We start from the raw sequence: 17,844 nt of genomic DNA on the forward strand, positions 1-17,844 counted from the left end.
TTGACTCCGGCTGATTTAATAGTAATAACTGTCATTTGTGTTCACAAATTTTGCAACGATTGGGCGGGGTTTGTTTAAATTTCTGTTGGCGCCCCTTATTCTGTTTACATATTTGAACTGAACATTGTCAATGTTTATATTTTTGTCTGGGTTAACGGTATCATCATTAATGATGTGTTCAGTCAAGAAATTTCGCAGGCTTTCCTCACAATTTTCATCGTTTGTTTCTTTTATATCTATAAAAAGGAGGTTATCACGCATACTGTTACATCTCAAATTTGAAACTTGTTCATTTAGTTGTGTACATATTGTGTTCAATTGCTGAACTTCAGTTTTAAAATCTTTGTTTTCTTTTTGTAGGGCACTTATAGAGGAGCTACATGTATACTTGTGTTCATTGAAATTATCTGACAGGTCACTTATGGTCTGACAAAAGGTTTCCATGTCGTTCATTTGTGTTTTCATTTCATGATTTTCACTTTTTAAGCTGGATACTTCGTTTCGAAGGTGTGATATATCATTTTGGATCGTATTTAATTTAGATACACTCTTCTCTATGGATTGTAAACGTGAGTCCATTTTGTTGACAAGTTCTATTAGTTTGGTTTGCATGTCAGTGTTAGTTGCAGTTGACGGGGGTGAAGCTGGTTGTAGATGCTGATAAGTCTGCGATCCTGGATACGGGGGTGCGGGAAAGGGTGGAATTAAGAACGGATACCTGTATTGTCCATTTGGAAATTGCTCGGAAGGTTGGTTGTTCAAAGGCTGATAGCATGGCGGTAAATATAAATCTTGATTTAACACTTGCTCATTTAAACTTCTTTTATTTTCATTCTTAACATAAAACAAAAGTGCCGCTCAATCACACGTGCGCAATATTAAGAATGTTATGCAGCCAAGAAAACAAGAACAGTCATGTGACACATTTCTAATTTGTATTTTGCACGAGAATCACGAAGTTGTCGGAGTAAGCGTCTTCATTGTTAATTACATAAATTAATTATATTAAAACAGCTTTTATTGAATAAAAGCACATGAAAACCAAATATTTTATTACCAAAATTACATTACACATTGTAGATAAGTTAAACTTTGTTATTTATATAAACTGGAAAATTATGCGAAAACAGCTTTTATTGAATAAAGACACATGATAACAAACATATTTTATTACAAAATTTACAAACACAGTGTAAATATGTTCACATTTTAAAAAATTTTAACGTGGAAAAGAATACTAAATCAGCTGTTATTGAATAGAAACACTGAAGACATCATGGAGTTAAATATAATAAGATTGTTATATATCTGTGAAAACATATTTAATTACCAAAATTACAAAAAGTTTGTTATTTCTATAGTCAGAAAAAAATACAAACATATCCCTTTTTATATATAATATTTTTTTATTATTACTATCTTAATAATTTTTTTTTATTTCCAAAATAACATAACACATTGTTAACAAAACAAAGTGACAAAAACTACATGTAGTAGTTTCCAATTGTGAGGGAACTCTTATGCACAGTAATGTTGTTCACATTGTTAGAGAATTAAAGGATTATTCCGGCGTCAATTAAATATTTCTACAACAATCCTAAGATAAAAGGTGTGACAAATGTTTTAGATATGCGTTCTTTAATCAATTATCATATATCAATTTTCGTAATAAACACATGTTTTTGCAATACACGTACCCCCCCCCCTTTTTAAAAAAAATATTTGACATATATATAATATATTTATAAATATATATGTACACAGATATATTTAGCTCCATGATATATAAATATTAATTGTCATATATGTTTACGATTAATTCAATATTTATTTCAACATATAATTACTTTCTTATAACCGTATGTCCCAGCTATTATCATGGATTTATATTAGATCTACAAAGGTCTGTGCTTACAACAAGCTTTATTCAGTATTGAACTTGATTTATCCTTTTTTTGGCCTTGATACAGTGTCAAACATATATGTATCTACTGTACAGAGTATATTGAATCCAATTTGCCTCTATTCTGCTCTAGAGATAATTTGGATGAACTATGTACAACGTGATGCTGATTGGACCGATTTGACTTTAAACCGATTCGACTTGCAGTATACAGACTTTAGCATGAGCCAAAGGGAAGTAACTCTGGTTTAACGCAACTTGAAAAAAGCATTTTTCGAAAGGTCATAGAATATCTTTATCTCAATGTTTCAATTAATAACTGCTTGTCAGTGAAAAGAGTTCCATTATAACTTTTGGTAATTTTGTTTTCTATTTCATATTGATGTGATTTATTTTCTAGTCTGACAATATTATACTTACTACGCATTGCGGTGATTTAATGCTGGAACCAAAATGTCTTTCATGTGTCTTCTTAAATATACTGGCATGCGAGCAGTTCCCGTACAAAAATCACAGTTACTTAAACATTATTTTTTATTACGCTCACTCACCACAATTTGAATGTTACACATCAATATTCAGCTCGTCACACAAATCATGGAAATTCCACGATGTTCTAAACATAGAATAACCCTTACTTATGAGGCCTCATATGGGGTACCGAAATTATCCATTATTTTGTATGAAGAGAAGTAGTTCGCGTACATAAAATCTAACCAATTATAATTATACAATTTTATTATATCGGACCTATTTTTCATTTACAATTGTTGAACAGACCATTATCTAAGAGATGTAATTCAGGAAATAGAGCGTAGACTAAACGCGGGTATCAATTACCCGGTACCGTTACCCCAACGCATTCACGTGCAATAGCATGCTTGTATGCATGATATTTAACGCATCAAAGCCATAAAATTATTATATATAGTAATATTGGTCAACATTCTGATAATTAAACAAGTTTACATCACATTGCCTACTTATTTGTAAACAGGTGGTATTAGTGGAAAACCCTTTAACAAGCCTCGCGTGTAAGTATTTTTGCGCATGCGCGCAAGGACGAAATCCCCCAGAGAAAACAAGGTCACGTTTTGACGACGCACAGGTGAAAGTGATTTAAAATGAGACTTTATATACATACTGCCGAACTGACACTTAGATTTTGTCTCGTTTATGTATCTGTTTGATTTGAAATGAATTTTTGAAGAATGCAAGTAAAAATCAAGCGTTTAAATGAAAAATACGGGTACTGCTTCTGTACGGGAACTGCTCGCATGCCAGTATGGATAAATAAACTACTTAACGTGAGTAATTATTGCATATTTTTACAGTTTTTAGCTCGACTTTTCTATGAAAAGGGGAGCTATCCTACTCGCCCCGGCGTCGGCGTTGGCGTCACACCTTGGTTAAGTTTTTCGTACCACCCCACTTTATTTCAGAAGTATTACAAGTATGGCTTTGAAACTTACCATACTTGTTCACCATCATAACCTCCATCTACAGACAAGAGTACATAACTCTGTCAAGGTTTTTGACAGAATTATGGCCCTTTTTTGACTTAGAAAGTGTATTGAGCTTGGTTAAGTTTTTTGTACCACCTCACTTTATTTCAAAACCATTGGAGGTATTGCTTTGAAACTGACCATACTTGTTTACCATCACGACCTTCATCAACAGACAAGAGGACATAACTCTGTCAAGGTTTTTGACAGAATTATGCCCCTTTTTGACTTAGAAAATACATTGAATATGGGTAAAATCCACTTATTGCCTTAACCCTTTGAGATATTGCTTTGAAACTTTTAATGCTATTTCACATCATTACCCCCATCTGTACGCAAGAGAAGGTAACTCTGTCAAGGATTTGTTTTAAAAATTAAGGCCTTTTATCGACTTAGAATCTTGGTTAAGTTTTTAGTACCAGTCCACTTTTTGACTGAACTGTTTGAGATATTAATTTGAAAGTTGGAATACTTGTTTACAATCATGATTCCCAAACATGTCCAGGAGAAGGTAATTCTGTCAAAGATTTTATTTGAATTATGGCCCTTAACTGTCAATGTTTTGTATTATAGGCAAGCACTAAAAAACTTAAAAAATCTAAAAAAATTCATTCCTATCCACTTGTTCACTTTACCATAAATTATGTCATATAAACATTGCTGTAATATTCAAGGGTATCAAACAACTAGTTCACTTTAAAAATACAGAGATTCTTGTATTGCCTTTTACTGCAAAAACTTTTTTTATTGGCAAGCAATAAAAAAGTCGAGCGCGCTGTCTTACGGACAGCTCTTGTTGGAAAATATGCTTCTGTCTTTTATGCAATCAATTGCTTTTTGTGATAAAAAGCATTTAAGTTGTGATTTACCGGTAAATTCAAATCACAGGAACTTGAAATTCTATCAAATAACCAATATAAATGATAATATCCAAATATACCCCCTATATACTATAAATAAACACAAGGAATGAAACGCCTTTTCCCCACCCCAACATAATTTACGCCGAACAAATCAACAAAACAACGGATCAAAATATTCTATCTGGCCATTTCGATAAACAATACATAAATGCATCAAATACCACCGATAACTTTTTTTAATTGCGTAGCTATGTAGGAATAATTCAACATTTTCTGATTATTTCCCACGATCTGAGTTTGTCGCCGACTCCATTTCGTGACGTCACTGGATGTTGATTCGAGGAGAATAATATTTATTAAAATTATTTTTAACAAGTTCCAAAAATAACAAGTTTGAAAGCAAAATATTGTCAAACTAGAACAAATGACTGATTTCTTTCTTACGACATGGCTGAATTTATTTGCTGGGCCATATCAAATAGAGTACTCAAATTTTTTTTAAAACGAAAGTACTGTTTCAAAGATTTACCGTTCTTGTTTGGGGTTTCCCTTTCAAATGTATTTATAAAAGTAATTTGTTAAAAAGGTTTTACATGAAGATGTTTAAATCTATTTACATAGAATAATTTGTATAAAAGTTTTAAACATACCTGTTATTTTTTGGAACTTATTAAAAATAATTTTAATAAATATTATTCTCCTCGAATCAAAATCCAGTGACGTCACGGAATGGAGTCGGCGACAAACTCAGATTGTGGGAAATAATCAGAAAATGTTGAATTATTCCTACATAGCTACGCTATTAAAAAAAATATTGATGGTATTTGATGCATTTATGTATTGTTTATCGAAATGGCAAGATAGAATATTTTGATCCGTTGTTTTATTGATTTGTTTGGCGTAAATTATGTTGGGGTGGGGAAAAGGCGTTTCATTCCTTGTGTTTATTTATAGTATATAGGGGGTATATTTGGATATTATCATTTATATTGGTTATTTGATAGAATTTCAAGTTCCTGTGTTCAAATCGACTCGAGAAGCATGTTGATTTGTGCTATGGGAAATTAGCCAGTTATGGAAAGACTTCGCATTTTCCAATAAACGTCAAAATGTAAAAAAAGAAAATGGGATGTCTGTCAATGAAGGACTAAGAAGGCACTTACAAGGGCATCAGCAGAAGATCTGAAACATATACTCAACATCACTTATTCCGCGTCATTACTTATTTCACTAACAAGATTAAAATTTAAGCTGGCACCAACAGCCCTTTTAAGGGCTACCCTTTCATATTGCCACGGGTTACTGTACACTTATGTTCGCATTGACTGCTGCACAGTAACCTTCTTTTGGCTCAAAATTTATATCTTTGGCTAATACTTTGTCGAAATTGCATGGAGGTAAATTATCACCACTTTTTGCCTCAAAATTAACTCTTTAAGGGCATAACTGTTTACATGTTCGGGTTACTCAACAGCGAAAACTGCATTTTGTGTCCTTACAGGCAGATGGACCCTCATTAAGCATAGAATACTCACACAGAATAAAAGTAAATACTAATACTGTACATGACATTTTATTTGTGAGAGTTGAAATAAAAAGTTGATAGTGTTAGTTAAAAAGAGAAAGTATACAGCTAAAACAGATAAAAACAATAATTTCATTTCAAACACGGTGGGGATGATTGCCTTTAATCATAATTATCCCTGTTTCTGGTATTTTAACGGTTTCTTATATTAGCAGGGCATGCCTAATATTGATGGAATTGACGCATGTGACATGTACTGATATCTAGAAATGAATCTACTTTGCAATGCTTCACTCTGGTTTTGTCTTTGTCCTTAGCCCTTAACTCCCCCAAAATATCACATGGGAGTTCGCTCCATAGAACCCCTGTCTAAACTTGTTTCACACTTGCCTTATGCTAAAACTTGATTTCAAATTTGTATTTCAAACTGTCAGCGGACATGTTATGACATCACCGTAAAATAACCTGTTCCATGGTTAATATATTAATTATACAAAAAAAACAACATCTGTTTTGTTTGTTTGTTTCATTTTAAGCCTTTTTCCAACAGTATTTCAGTCATATAAGCGGGTAGTTTCCTAACCATCGTTCCTGGAGAGTTACACCAGTACTAGACTACCTTCCTCTGTGCTAAACTACCAAAGCATCTCCGGGGATCGAACCCACGCCAGAGAGGTAACTGGATTAGAACTCTAACCCCTCGATCACGGAGGCGCTCTCAAGAACTGTTTCTCATATCATTCAACATAAATATCTAAATTTAGCAATATTTTTCAGGACAAGTATAAGTTGTGCGCTTAGCAGATGAAGTAAAAAAAACATTAAATATACATCTGTGTTAAACAAAGCCTTTACAATGCGTTTGGAAGACCAAGGTAAAGAAGTGAAGAAGCATGGCTTTTTACGTGGCACTCTTATGTGGAATACTAGAAATAAGATTATTGCAGGTGTTGTGGCATTTACACTTACGTTTGACATTTGTATTATGTAAGTATAGCCTGAATTTTATCATGTTTTTAGTATTAGAAACATCAGATGTTGACACTATGCTTACAGATAAGTTTTTGTGATGGCAATGTAGCATTAGTTTGTTGTCTTGTCATTTGTTGTTGTCCACAATTTCTATTAATAATACCTCCTAAACAACAATGCTGATTTTGACCAAACTTCATAGGAATGATCCTTAATTTTTGTCCTCTGTAAAGTTATATACATTTGTAAATGGTTCCAGTCTGATTCATAAGTAGGCTAGGTCACAAGAGCTAAAGTAGGCTTAAGATAAATCCTACTCCTAGAGCACCCTGGGAATCACCTAGTTTACTTACTTGTAGATTAACACTGGAAAACTTATTTTGCATGTAGAGTTGCCTTCTCGACTTCTACAGTGGATTCAGAATTTTGGAAAAGTAACTCCATTGAAATTACGATAGGTCATACAACTTACTGTAAATATATATCATAATCTTGCAAAAAAGTCCTGCCAAAATCAATGTACAATGTAAAAATTAAATCATATGAGGTAGCATTGTTGAAGTGATCTGATTTACATAGCCAGGGATATTGATGGGAGTGGTAAAGTCTTACACCCTACTTTTGATTCATCTCATCTGATGCAGATTTACTGGTATGCTTCTATGCTTGCATAAGTGCTAAGTATATCTTACATCGGTGGTGGTGTTGATAGTTTACCCTCCAAATCATGACAGAAAGCCATATTAAATCTACTAGATTACAGTTCAGCCTTTGCATCAACCAATGCTAGTTGCCTTCACTTTTGCACTGAGCTGATAACTTCTGTATATGCGAGAGCAGAGATACAGTGCAAATAACTGTGAAAAGGATTTCATGATAAATCACAATGAAAGTGACCTGCACTGTTTGGGATTCAAACCAAAGGCACCTGATTTACAGTACAACAGTCTATTGAGCTGACCAGACTGTCTTACCTTCAATCTCCTCTACCCATTGCCATTCTTGTTTTGTAAGATAATCATGTGTGTTGTCATTAAAGTCCACCATTTTGTATGCTATTTTTTTACGTCTATATCAAGCACATTTTGACAAGCTAATTTATTAGTATCTCCGTGATGTCATCATAGTATTCTTACCTCTTAGTCTTTTTTCTTAGAAGGGTTTTCAATGACAAATGTTTGAAATAAAGATGTTCTTATTTTTACTCATATTTTGCACACTGTATCATCTACTATCACTTCTTGATATTTGAGATTTATTACATTACTTGTATTTTTCTATTATATGAATGTCCTTGTAGGCTAGCATGTAACAATATCAGCAAAAGTAAGGAGTTAATATGAGCCGCATCATGACAAAAGCATCATAATAGGTTTGCGACCAGCATGGATCCAGACCAGCCTGCGCATCCGCGTAGTCTGATCAGTATCCATGCTGTTCGCTATCAGTTTCTCTACTTGTTATAGGGTTTGTAAGCGAACAGCATGGATCCTGATCAGACTGCGCGGATGTGCAGGCTGGTCTGGATCCATGCGGGTCGCAAACCCATTATGTTGCTTTTGTCTTGACGCGGCTCATATATTTGCTTGTTTTTAGACTGTATGCAAGGAGTAGACAGGACATTACTCGTGCCAAACAAGAAAAAAGAGTACAGGAAATGAATGAAGACAATTTAAGATTTTCAGAAAGAGTTAAAGCTTTTGAAGACAGGAAAAAAACACTTGCAGCTTTAAAAGATAATTCTTAACATACAGACAGTAGATAGGTATGAAGTTAGAAATGGTGATTTATACTTGTAACAATCATGCTCATCTAAATTTAAAAAATCAAGTGTGTTCTGTTTTACAATTCTGACCTATTTTAGTATTTGTGTTTTGTGAAGTAATCATGAATTTTGATGTAAAATTGTGTGAATTATTACATTAAGATTTTTATTTGTGAACATCATGTGTGTGTTATCATGTCTGCTAGTGGATTATACTTAAAAAGTGTGTCTTCAAACTATAAAGAAATGATAACAATTCAATCAGTGGTATAGTGATAGTGGCCTCTATATTCGAAGTAACAAAAATATTTTAAAGTGATTCAGAGAGTTCAACATGCAAGGTGCAGATAAGACATTACCTAAAAAGGGAACAAAGCTTTCCTTGTCCAGAAAGACCTCAAAGAGTGAACTTTCATCTACCAGCACCAATAAAGGAATACAAAATTTGTTGCGCGGAAATGTAGATCTGAATGAAACATGTGAGTTTCAGGATCCCCTACAGTTCCCAGGTTGCGGTAATAACAATGCTAAACTTGATATTGGTAAGAGAGGAAAGGCTGTTGCTATAGCAACAAAAGGTAAGGAATTATCATAGATCAGGTACAAGTATTGGTAATACATACATATAATTTTACTTCAACTTTACAAGGTATAAAGAGTCTTTTGAGGTAAAATATCTAAATATCTTGTTATCATCGTCACAATGTATTGTGTACCTAACATAAGCACCAGTTTAAGAATGTACTTGATTGTAGGCAAAAAAATAATTGTTTTTATACCCCCAAAAACGAAGTTTGGGGGGGTATATAGGAGTCACCCGGTGGTCGGTCGGTCGGGCGGTCGGTCGGTCCAGAGGTCCGTTGCATTTTCCTTGTCCGGAGCATAACTTGAAAACTAATGGTTGGAATTCAATATAACTACATACAATGGTCAAGCACTTTGAGAGGAAGTGCAGTGCACAAGAACCATAACTCTATCTCGACTAATTACAGGTTTATTGCCCTTTGTTACTTTTCCTTGTCCGGGGCATAACTTGAAAACTACTGGTTGGAATTCAAAACAACTTCATACAATTGTCAAACACAATAAGGGGGAGTGCAGTGCACAAGAACCATAACTCTATCTAAAGTAATTACAGAGTTATTGCCCTTTGTTGCTTTTCCATTGCTTTTTTTTTTTCCGTTGCATTTTCCTTGTCCGGAGCATAACTTGAAGACTAATGGTTGGAATTCTATATAACTACATACAATGGTCAAGCACATTGAGAGGAAGTGCAGTGCGTAAGAAACATAACTCTATCTTGACTAATTACAGAGTTATTGCCCTTTGTTACTTTTCCTTGTCCGTGGCATAACTTGAAAACTACTGGTTGGAATTCAAAACAACTTCATACAATTGTCAAACACAATAAGGGGAAGTGCAGTGCACAAGAACCATAACTCTATCTAAAGTAATTACAGAGTTATTGCCCTTTGTTGCTTTTCCATTGCCTTCTTTTTTTTGTCCAGACCATAACTTGAAGACTAATGGTTGGAATTCAATATAACTACATACAATGGTCAAGCACATTGAGAGGAAGTGCAGTGCATAAGAACCATAACTCTATCTAAAGTAATTACAGAGTTATTGCCCTTTATTACTTTTCCATTGCTTTCTTTTGTCCAGACCATAACTTGAAGACTAATTGTTGCAATTCATTATAACTTCATACAATGGTCCAGCACATTGAGAGGAAGTGCAGTGCACAAGAACCATAACTCCATTTTGACTTACATTACAGAGTTACTGCCCTTTGTTTCTTTTCCTTGTCCAGAGCATGACTTTAAAACTACTGGTTGGAATTCAAAACAACTTCATACAATGTCCAAGCTTAATAAGGGGAAGTGCAGTGCACAAGAACCATAACTCCATCTTGACTAATTACAGAGTTATTGCCTTTTGTTACTTTTCCATTGCTTTCTTTTGTCCGGACCATAACTTGAAGACTTATTGTTGGAATTCATTATAACTTCATACAATGGTCAAGCACATTGAGAGGAAGTGCAGTGCATAAGAACGATAACTCCATCTTGACTAATTACAGAGTTACTGCCCTTTGTTACTTTTCCTTGTCCAGAGCAGGACTTGAAAACTACTGGTTGGAATTCAAAACAACTTCATACAATGGTCAAGCACAATAAGGGGAAGTGCAGTGCACAAGAACCATAACTCCATCTTGACTAATTACAGAGTTATTGCCCTTTGTTACTTTTCCTTGTCCAGAGCATAATTTGAAAACTACTGTTTGGAATTCAGTACAACTTCATACAGTTGTCAAGGACATTAAAAGGAAGTGCAGTGCACAAGAGCCATAACTCCATTTTGACAAAATACAGAGTTACTGCCCTTTGATACTTTTCCTTGTCCGGAGCATAACTTAAAACGTACTGGGTGGAATTCAAAACAACTTCATACAATGGTCAAGCACAATAAGAGGAAGTGCAGTGCACAAGAACTATAACTCTATTTTCAGTATTTATAGAGTTATTGCCCTTTGTTCTTTTTCTTTGTCTTTCTGGACTTATTACAGAGTAATTCAATTAAACTTCATCAATGGCCAACCACATTGAAAGGAAATGCAACATACATGAACCACAATTATCTTTAATTGCCCACAACCATAACTCTATGTTTCAATTCTATTACAAGGTATTCTGTTACTAGTAACATCCTCATTTCCAAAGCAGACTTGTGGGGGTATTTATCACATTTAGTGATAGTTCTAGTTTACATTAAATATGTAAAGATGACTTTAAAAATGACATGATAAGAATGCTGTATAATGCTTATAGTAACTTTACATAAAATGACAATCAGGATCTTCTTTGGCAGAAATTTATTGATAAGACTGGAATTTAAACATTCTCCTGCAATAACAGTTTAGATTTTATCACATTTTAACAATTGTCCTCGTAATTATTTGGTTCAGCAAATAAATTATTACCAAATGATGATAATGTTTGATGCACCCAAATTGCTACTCTATCATAACAAGACTTTGTATGACTTTGTACTTATGCTTCTATAAATAAAAGGGTTTAAATCCAGAATAATATCTGAATAAGATACATATCAAACTTTATTCAAATAAATGTTGAATACTTTGATAATTATAAACTTTATTGTTGATTTAAACATACATGAACTTAAAGTAAAATGGTTTATATATATGTATAAAGATATTTTAAAATAGTTTCAGAAAAGATTGATGAAGAAAGTAGGGAATCAGTCAGATGCCACTTATGTCATAAGAATTTAAGTCACATGACAGTGCAACGAAGAGAACAACATGTTAATAAGTAAGTAAAATTGTAAATTGTTTGCTGCTTAACCATGTGGAAATAAAAAAACTATATGCTTGTATATGTATATGCTGTACGTATGTTTCACTTAGGTTTAGAAAAATATGAGACTGTGCCTACTAATTAATTATTAGTGATGACCAGGTGGTAAAGGTGTTGGACTGGTTATCTAATGATCACTAGCCGCATGGGTTCAAACCCGGTCAGGGGCAAGTTGTTGTTTCATTGAGCACAAATTTTTACCCTGGTTGATTCCTGGAACGAATTTTGAATTGTGTCTATAAGCTTATAGATTCCTACAGAATTGAGCTAAAAAAGTATGTATAAACCAATCTATTTAGAGTGTTTTTATTCAATTTGTTTACTATTTAATATAAATGTAAAAACAATACTTAAGTATTCAAAGAGCAGTTTATAAAAAAGCAGTGCTGGGTCAGTGAGATTATTTCCTCTATTAGTATCTTCTAAGTTATCATTTATGCATAACTACTTACAGCAATGCTACCATGTTTATGACATCAGTATATATCCATGCTGTCTGACTAGATTCTGTTACATTTGCTAATAAAGATACAGAAATAACATACTTTACAATAAGATAAATCTATAAATTTTATAATAATTTAGCAGCATTACTGTGGGAAAGCTATTCAGTTACCTTAAAGATGATTTTCTTCACAAACTGTTAATAGAAGTTAAGCTTTCTGTTAATCAGAACATGCTGATATATGTGTTGAGTGCAAAACATTCTCTTACCATGTGTTTTGGTCTCAGTTTACTGGTTATGAAATTATTGTGTTTAATGTTTATATATTATTTATAACAGATGTATTGATCAAGTTGAGCTTATAGAGAAGCAACAGAGAGAGGAGAAAAAAGTTCTTGAGGCTGCTAAAACAGCTGTGTTAGACTGTCCTATGTGTGGCAAACAGTTTAAAACAGAAAATGTAAGTATGGTATACAGATAAAAATCTTGGTTTTAGTCATAATAACATTTATATAAACTTAAGTGTTCAAGATTGAATACCACTCAAGCTGGTGCTTGCTTGTGTTGCACTCTTACACTATCTTTCTTCAACAGACTCAGTCAAACGGAACCTGCAAAGTTCATTTAATATTAATTAATAGTTCATTGCTTCAAAGGTATCTTTCTGTTTCCAAATATTTATATATAAATTGAGTAAAAAGATCTGGAAAAAGTGTGATCCCTCGACAGCATTAATCACAACAAAATTACATGTACATGAAAATTGCACATTCGGTTTGATTGAGTCTGTCCATGAGGAATAATGAAAAAATGCAACATCCCTTATGCCCCCGAACACCTAGTCTGCTTCAGCTAGCATTTAAAATTTAAATTATATACAGTTAAAGAGCATTATTGAGTCTAATCAGACTGCAATGATTTTTATGTGCTTTTGTCATATGTCTACCATAATATTACATAGTGCTTTAATCAGTGCTTTAATTAATCTTGACAGTAATAATGACTATCGTTTCAGTGAATCAGTCATTGTCAGATAATACTGGTGTCAACAATTTGTTATTTTGTGTTTAATTTACCAGGGAAGGGTGATGCATTTGAAGAAATGTTGTCAGGAAGTTGGAGTTTCTACAGAGAAGATGATACAGTTAGTGAAAGATCAGGAGCAGGAACGGCAGAAACAAGTTGCTGCAGGCATTGTACCACAACAACTGAGGTAATTATATTGTACATGTTATGTCAATACAAAGACATTGCTTAGTGGTTAAGTTCTTTATCGTCAAATATCTTGCCAATCATGCTGTGGGTTTGAATCTCATTAAAGAATATTTATTGGATACTTTTATTTGAGAAAACTATCCAGCTAGCTATTAACAGAAGTTTGATGATTCTACTACATTTCCCCCTTAAGTCTCAATTATGGAAAAAAAGGCTGCTGAGGTTTTCCAGTAACATTGGAAAGCCAACATATGACCTTTACAGTGTTGGGAGTGACTTAAATAGAACAAAATAATTATTTTAAGTTTGATTTCATTATTAAGTAAATTTTGTAATTTTGGTCATAGAATTATACACATGAAAAGTGATTAATACAGATATTTTGCTCGTTCGTGCCTGAAATAATGCATGGAAGGGCACCTGAGGTCTTCCTCCACCAGTAAAGCTGGAACGTCGCGATATGACCTATACTGTGTCGATGTGACGTAAAACCCAAAACAAACAAAAACAAAATACAGATATTTGTTCCTGTATGAAACACATGTAGCTGCAGAAAGATGGACTATGTCAAAATGTTTGAGCCCTTGAACATGAACAAATTTTGAACTTTGTACTCAAAATATTTAACCTTTGTTATGGTCAAAATATAATGAGAAAGTTTTACAGATTCAAGGTACAAAATCTAGGGAAAATTTATGTGAAATGATATTTTGGTGAAGAAAAATCCAATTTCATTGTTGCAAAAAGCAAAGATTTTTTGATAAATACACAAAAATATAGATTGAAAAAAGAAAAATTGAAATATTTTATATTGTAAGTTTCTATTTTTGTAAAAATTTTAATTTATAAAATTTACATGCCTTTTATATAGAAATTTCAGGCATACCTGAATTTGATTTTAATTATATTTCAGGTCAAAGGTCACCAAATTAGTAGCTCCAAAGAAGCGCAAATTAAAAGAGCCAAAAAGGTATTCCATTGATGTTAATTAATGTTAAAAGTATAATAGAGTGCCCTTTCTGAATGATAAAGCAGCATTACCCTGAAGTGTTAACTAATTAGAGAAGCTTGTATAGAGTTTGGAGACTTTTTTTTATAAAATGTGTCTAGAGTTAAATCATATACCCATAAATGCACAGTGTGTTAACTGGAGAACAGGTATTAGTTACCCTGGCTCCAGTTACCGCACTGCCAGTTGAGGATAGAAATAAAGCATGCTTGTTGATTTTGCTACATTTTTTCTGGTGTTTACTTATTGTGATGACAGGGAAAGGGATTATGGTAGAAAAGTCACTATTAGATGCTGGGCCATTGGTTACTTTTTTCTGGGGTTTCATATTGTGACAACATGGAACATGCTATTTTGCCTATGATACAAAAGAGAAAGAACATTGAAACACTTGGCAATGTTATTAATACTCGGGGGCTATGTCCTACTGTACAAATCAGATAGCCTTATGTTTGGGTGCTCTTTCTTTTACTAAGAACACATGTAAAATGTAAGTGATTAAAAGTTGTTGCAATCTATGAAAGGAGGTATTGTCAACTAAAGTGACAATGTTTTGTAAATAAAGTTATTTGAAGTTTCTGTGTACTGCCTAACTGTCAGAGTTTGATCGGAAATTGAAATCAAAGATAATTTAACTTATTACATCCATTCTTTGTATAATGTAGAGTTTTATTTAGTTTTTATAAAAATATTATTTTCACTGATTTTACTTTATTAGTCAGTTTGAAGAGGATGTACATGTTGCCATGGCAATGTCTTCATCATTATCATCATCAACTAGTGACAATATAACTTCAGCAAAAAGAAAGAAGAACAAAAAAACTCAGTATGTGATTATTTCTTTGTCACATTTCTTCATATTATTTTAACATTTTCTCTTTTGTACACTCTTGTTATTATTGTTTTTATTGTAAATATTACTGAAAGTTGTTTTTCTACTGTTAAGATTTACATACATATATGTTTGAATTGTTCCCATGATGTTGAGCCTCATAGGCCAAATGCTTAAAGTTTCTAAAATCCAATTACTTTCCTTATGTTTGGTTTCTTTATGTGAGGATGCTATCACCCTAGCTTAATGTTAGGATGATATCCCCTTAGCTTAGAGTAGGTTGATGGTTTACTGTGTTTCTGCCAGAAATATTCATAAAGCAGCAGCTCTGGTCTTCCTCCACAAGTTAAAATAAAAGGTCACCATATGACCTTTACAGTGTCAATGTGGCATAAAAACCAATATAACAAACCCTGTAAAGATGATCAGGTTTTATTTATAATATTTTTGTTTCACCCTTACTAGAAAATTAATAAAAAATGTTTGTTTTTCATAAATCTTTGTACATAATTCAGACTTGAAGATGTATGTTTATTGACCACCCTGACAAATGAAGATAGACAGAAGAGAATTGAAGAAAAAGTCAGCAATGTTTTACACATGGTAGTAACATGTTAGCATTTTATTATAAGAAAGAACAGTTATTTAAATAAACACTTTATTTTTAGAATGACTATTCGACGAAAAGGGAGAATTATTACACTCTCTGAGGTGTCAGTGTCACACTTTGGTTAAGTTTTTTGTGCAAGTTGGTATCTCCAAAACTACTGATGGGAAAGATTTGAAACTTCACACACAAAGAATAGTTAAGCACACTGTTCTAAGGACATCTGTTGTACAATGTTATGGAAGCATTGTATTGAGAATCTTACATAAGCAGCTGTTGTCTTGAATTAGGATGTTCTTCCTTTCTTTTGTGTTGTAGTAATTTACAATTGTTGACTACATATTATAAGATACCTGAATGGCCCTAATGTATTTGTAGTTTACAAAAATTTCTTTATTCTTTTTACATTGTTTGATGGTATCTTATTATAAAATGTTTTATAAACATTTCTGGTATATTTTTTCAGGCGAACAGCTCTAATGTTTCTGATAATATAGTACTACAAGAGTCTAGACTCAAAGCTGATTCTGTTAGGGAAAATTTATCCTTGTGGAGTAAATGCAGCCAGGACCCAATCACTTGTGACAGTGAACAGTTCTATGTTGGAGCATTGGTTCCCCCATTGTCTGTCAGCAAATTCAAGGTGGGAAGGAATCTACGTAGACTTTCATCTATACCTGGCAGGGATAAATCCTTACTTAAGAATGAAAGACCACTAGAAAAGGTTTGTTTAAATTAAATTCAGTGTAAAACAACAATTCAATTGTTTCAACTTCTACCTTGAAAAGCATTTCTTAAAAGGTGTCAAAAATATTCAAATTGATGCTAGAATCTTGTTTATCAAGATATATGAAGTCTTTTGTGTGTGTGTGTGGGGGGGGGGGGGGTATTTTGCTTATTTTTCTCAAGGAAAAAGGAGTAACTTAAGCACATGCTTACATAAATTACATAAAACCAAACAATATCTTTTGAGAAAAAAAATATACATGAAATTGTTATTCTAATAAGCATATGTGATGAGTCATTTCAGGCACTGTGTGTCAGTTGAGTATATAACTGACATTTAATATTTCAGAGTGGACTAAGTGATCCAGTACCAGATGATATAATCACAGCATCCACCCAGACAGCAGTAGTCCTGGCAGAACTTGCTGTAGATGATACATATATATTAGATGTTACAGCTAATTCACAGCTTACTCAAGACATTCATAAATCAGACAATTTATTTGAATTACAAGCAAGTGGATTTTGTGTGGAGGCAATGGTTTTAAATGTAAGCATTTGCCAGGTTTCTACTAAATGCTTTGCTTTCTATATTAATGGGCCCATTGTTATAAAGTGTCCTGAGAATCATTGAGACAGGTGACCAGGGCTCACGCTGTCGGTCGCCATAGTCGCCATTTGCGATTATTTTATAAGATTGGCGATTATTTTTGCATTTTGGCTACAAAATCTGGCGATTAATTTTTACTTCCAACAGTGTTTATATAAGGTGTAAAAATCGATAATGAATGCAGTAGACCCAATTAACACCAGCGGGGTGCATTTAATTGAGTGTCAACTTTTTACCGGTCACGTGCTGCTAACTATATTGCCCGAGGTGATAAAATACATGCGAGATGTATAATTGTATAAGTACTTTAAAGATATTGTCCAGCATTTATAATAGCCATCAAATATCCGTCAATTAGCCACAAAAATCGTTTTAAAATTGATAAACTGGATTGACTTACCCAAAATTTACCGTGAATTCCAGTAATTGCAAATTTTGATTTTTTTTTGTTTTAAGTTACTTGACTAAATCGCCAGTTGAAAAC

General features: G+C 33.2%; 1 protein-coding gene across 1 annotated transcript; it reads left to right on the top strand.

Annotated features, from left to right (window-relative positions):
- Positions 1 to 2,145: 2,145 nt before the first annotated feature.
- LOC132734319 (structure-specific endonuclease subunit SLX4-like) lies at positions 2,146 to 17,384 on the top strand. The gene is made up of 11 exons (XM_060721045.1): positions 2,146 to 2,184; positions 6,574 to 6,783; positions 8,365 to 9,111; positions 11,766 to 11,871; positions 12,701 to 12,821; positions 13,441 to 13,574; positions 14,490 to 14,546; positions 15,304 to 15,411; positions 15,933 to 16,020; positions 16,491 to 16,748; positions 17,100 to 17,384. Exons 3-11 carry the CDS (start codon positions 8,868 to 8,870, stop codon positions 17,382 to 17,384), a joined length of 1,401 nt encoding a protein of 466 aa, XP_060577028.1. The 5' UTR covers positions 2,146 to 2,184; positions 6,574 to 6,783; positions 8,365 to 8,867.
- Positions 17,385 to 17,844: the final 460 nt, after the last annotated feature.

This window comes from Ruditapes philippinarum, unplaced genomic scaffold, assembly GCF_026571515.1.
Source record: "Ruditapes philippinarum isolate M1 unplaced genomic scaffold, ASM2657151v2 ctg2212_1_1_1_1, whole genome shotgun sequence".
Classification (NCBI taxonomy): Eukaryota; Metazoa; Mollusca; class Bivalvia; order Venerida; family Veneridae; genus Ruditapes; species Ruditapes philippinarum.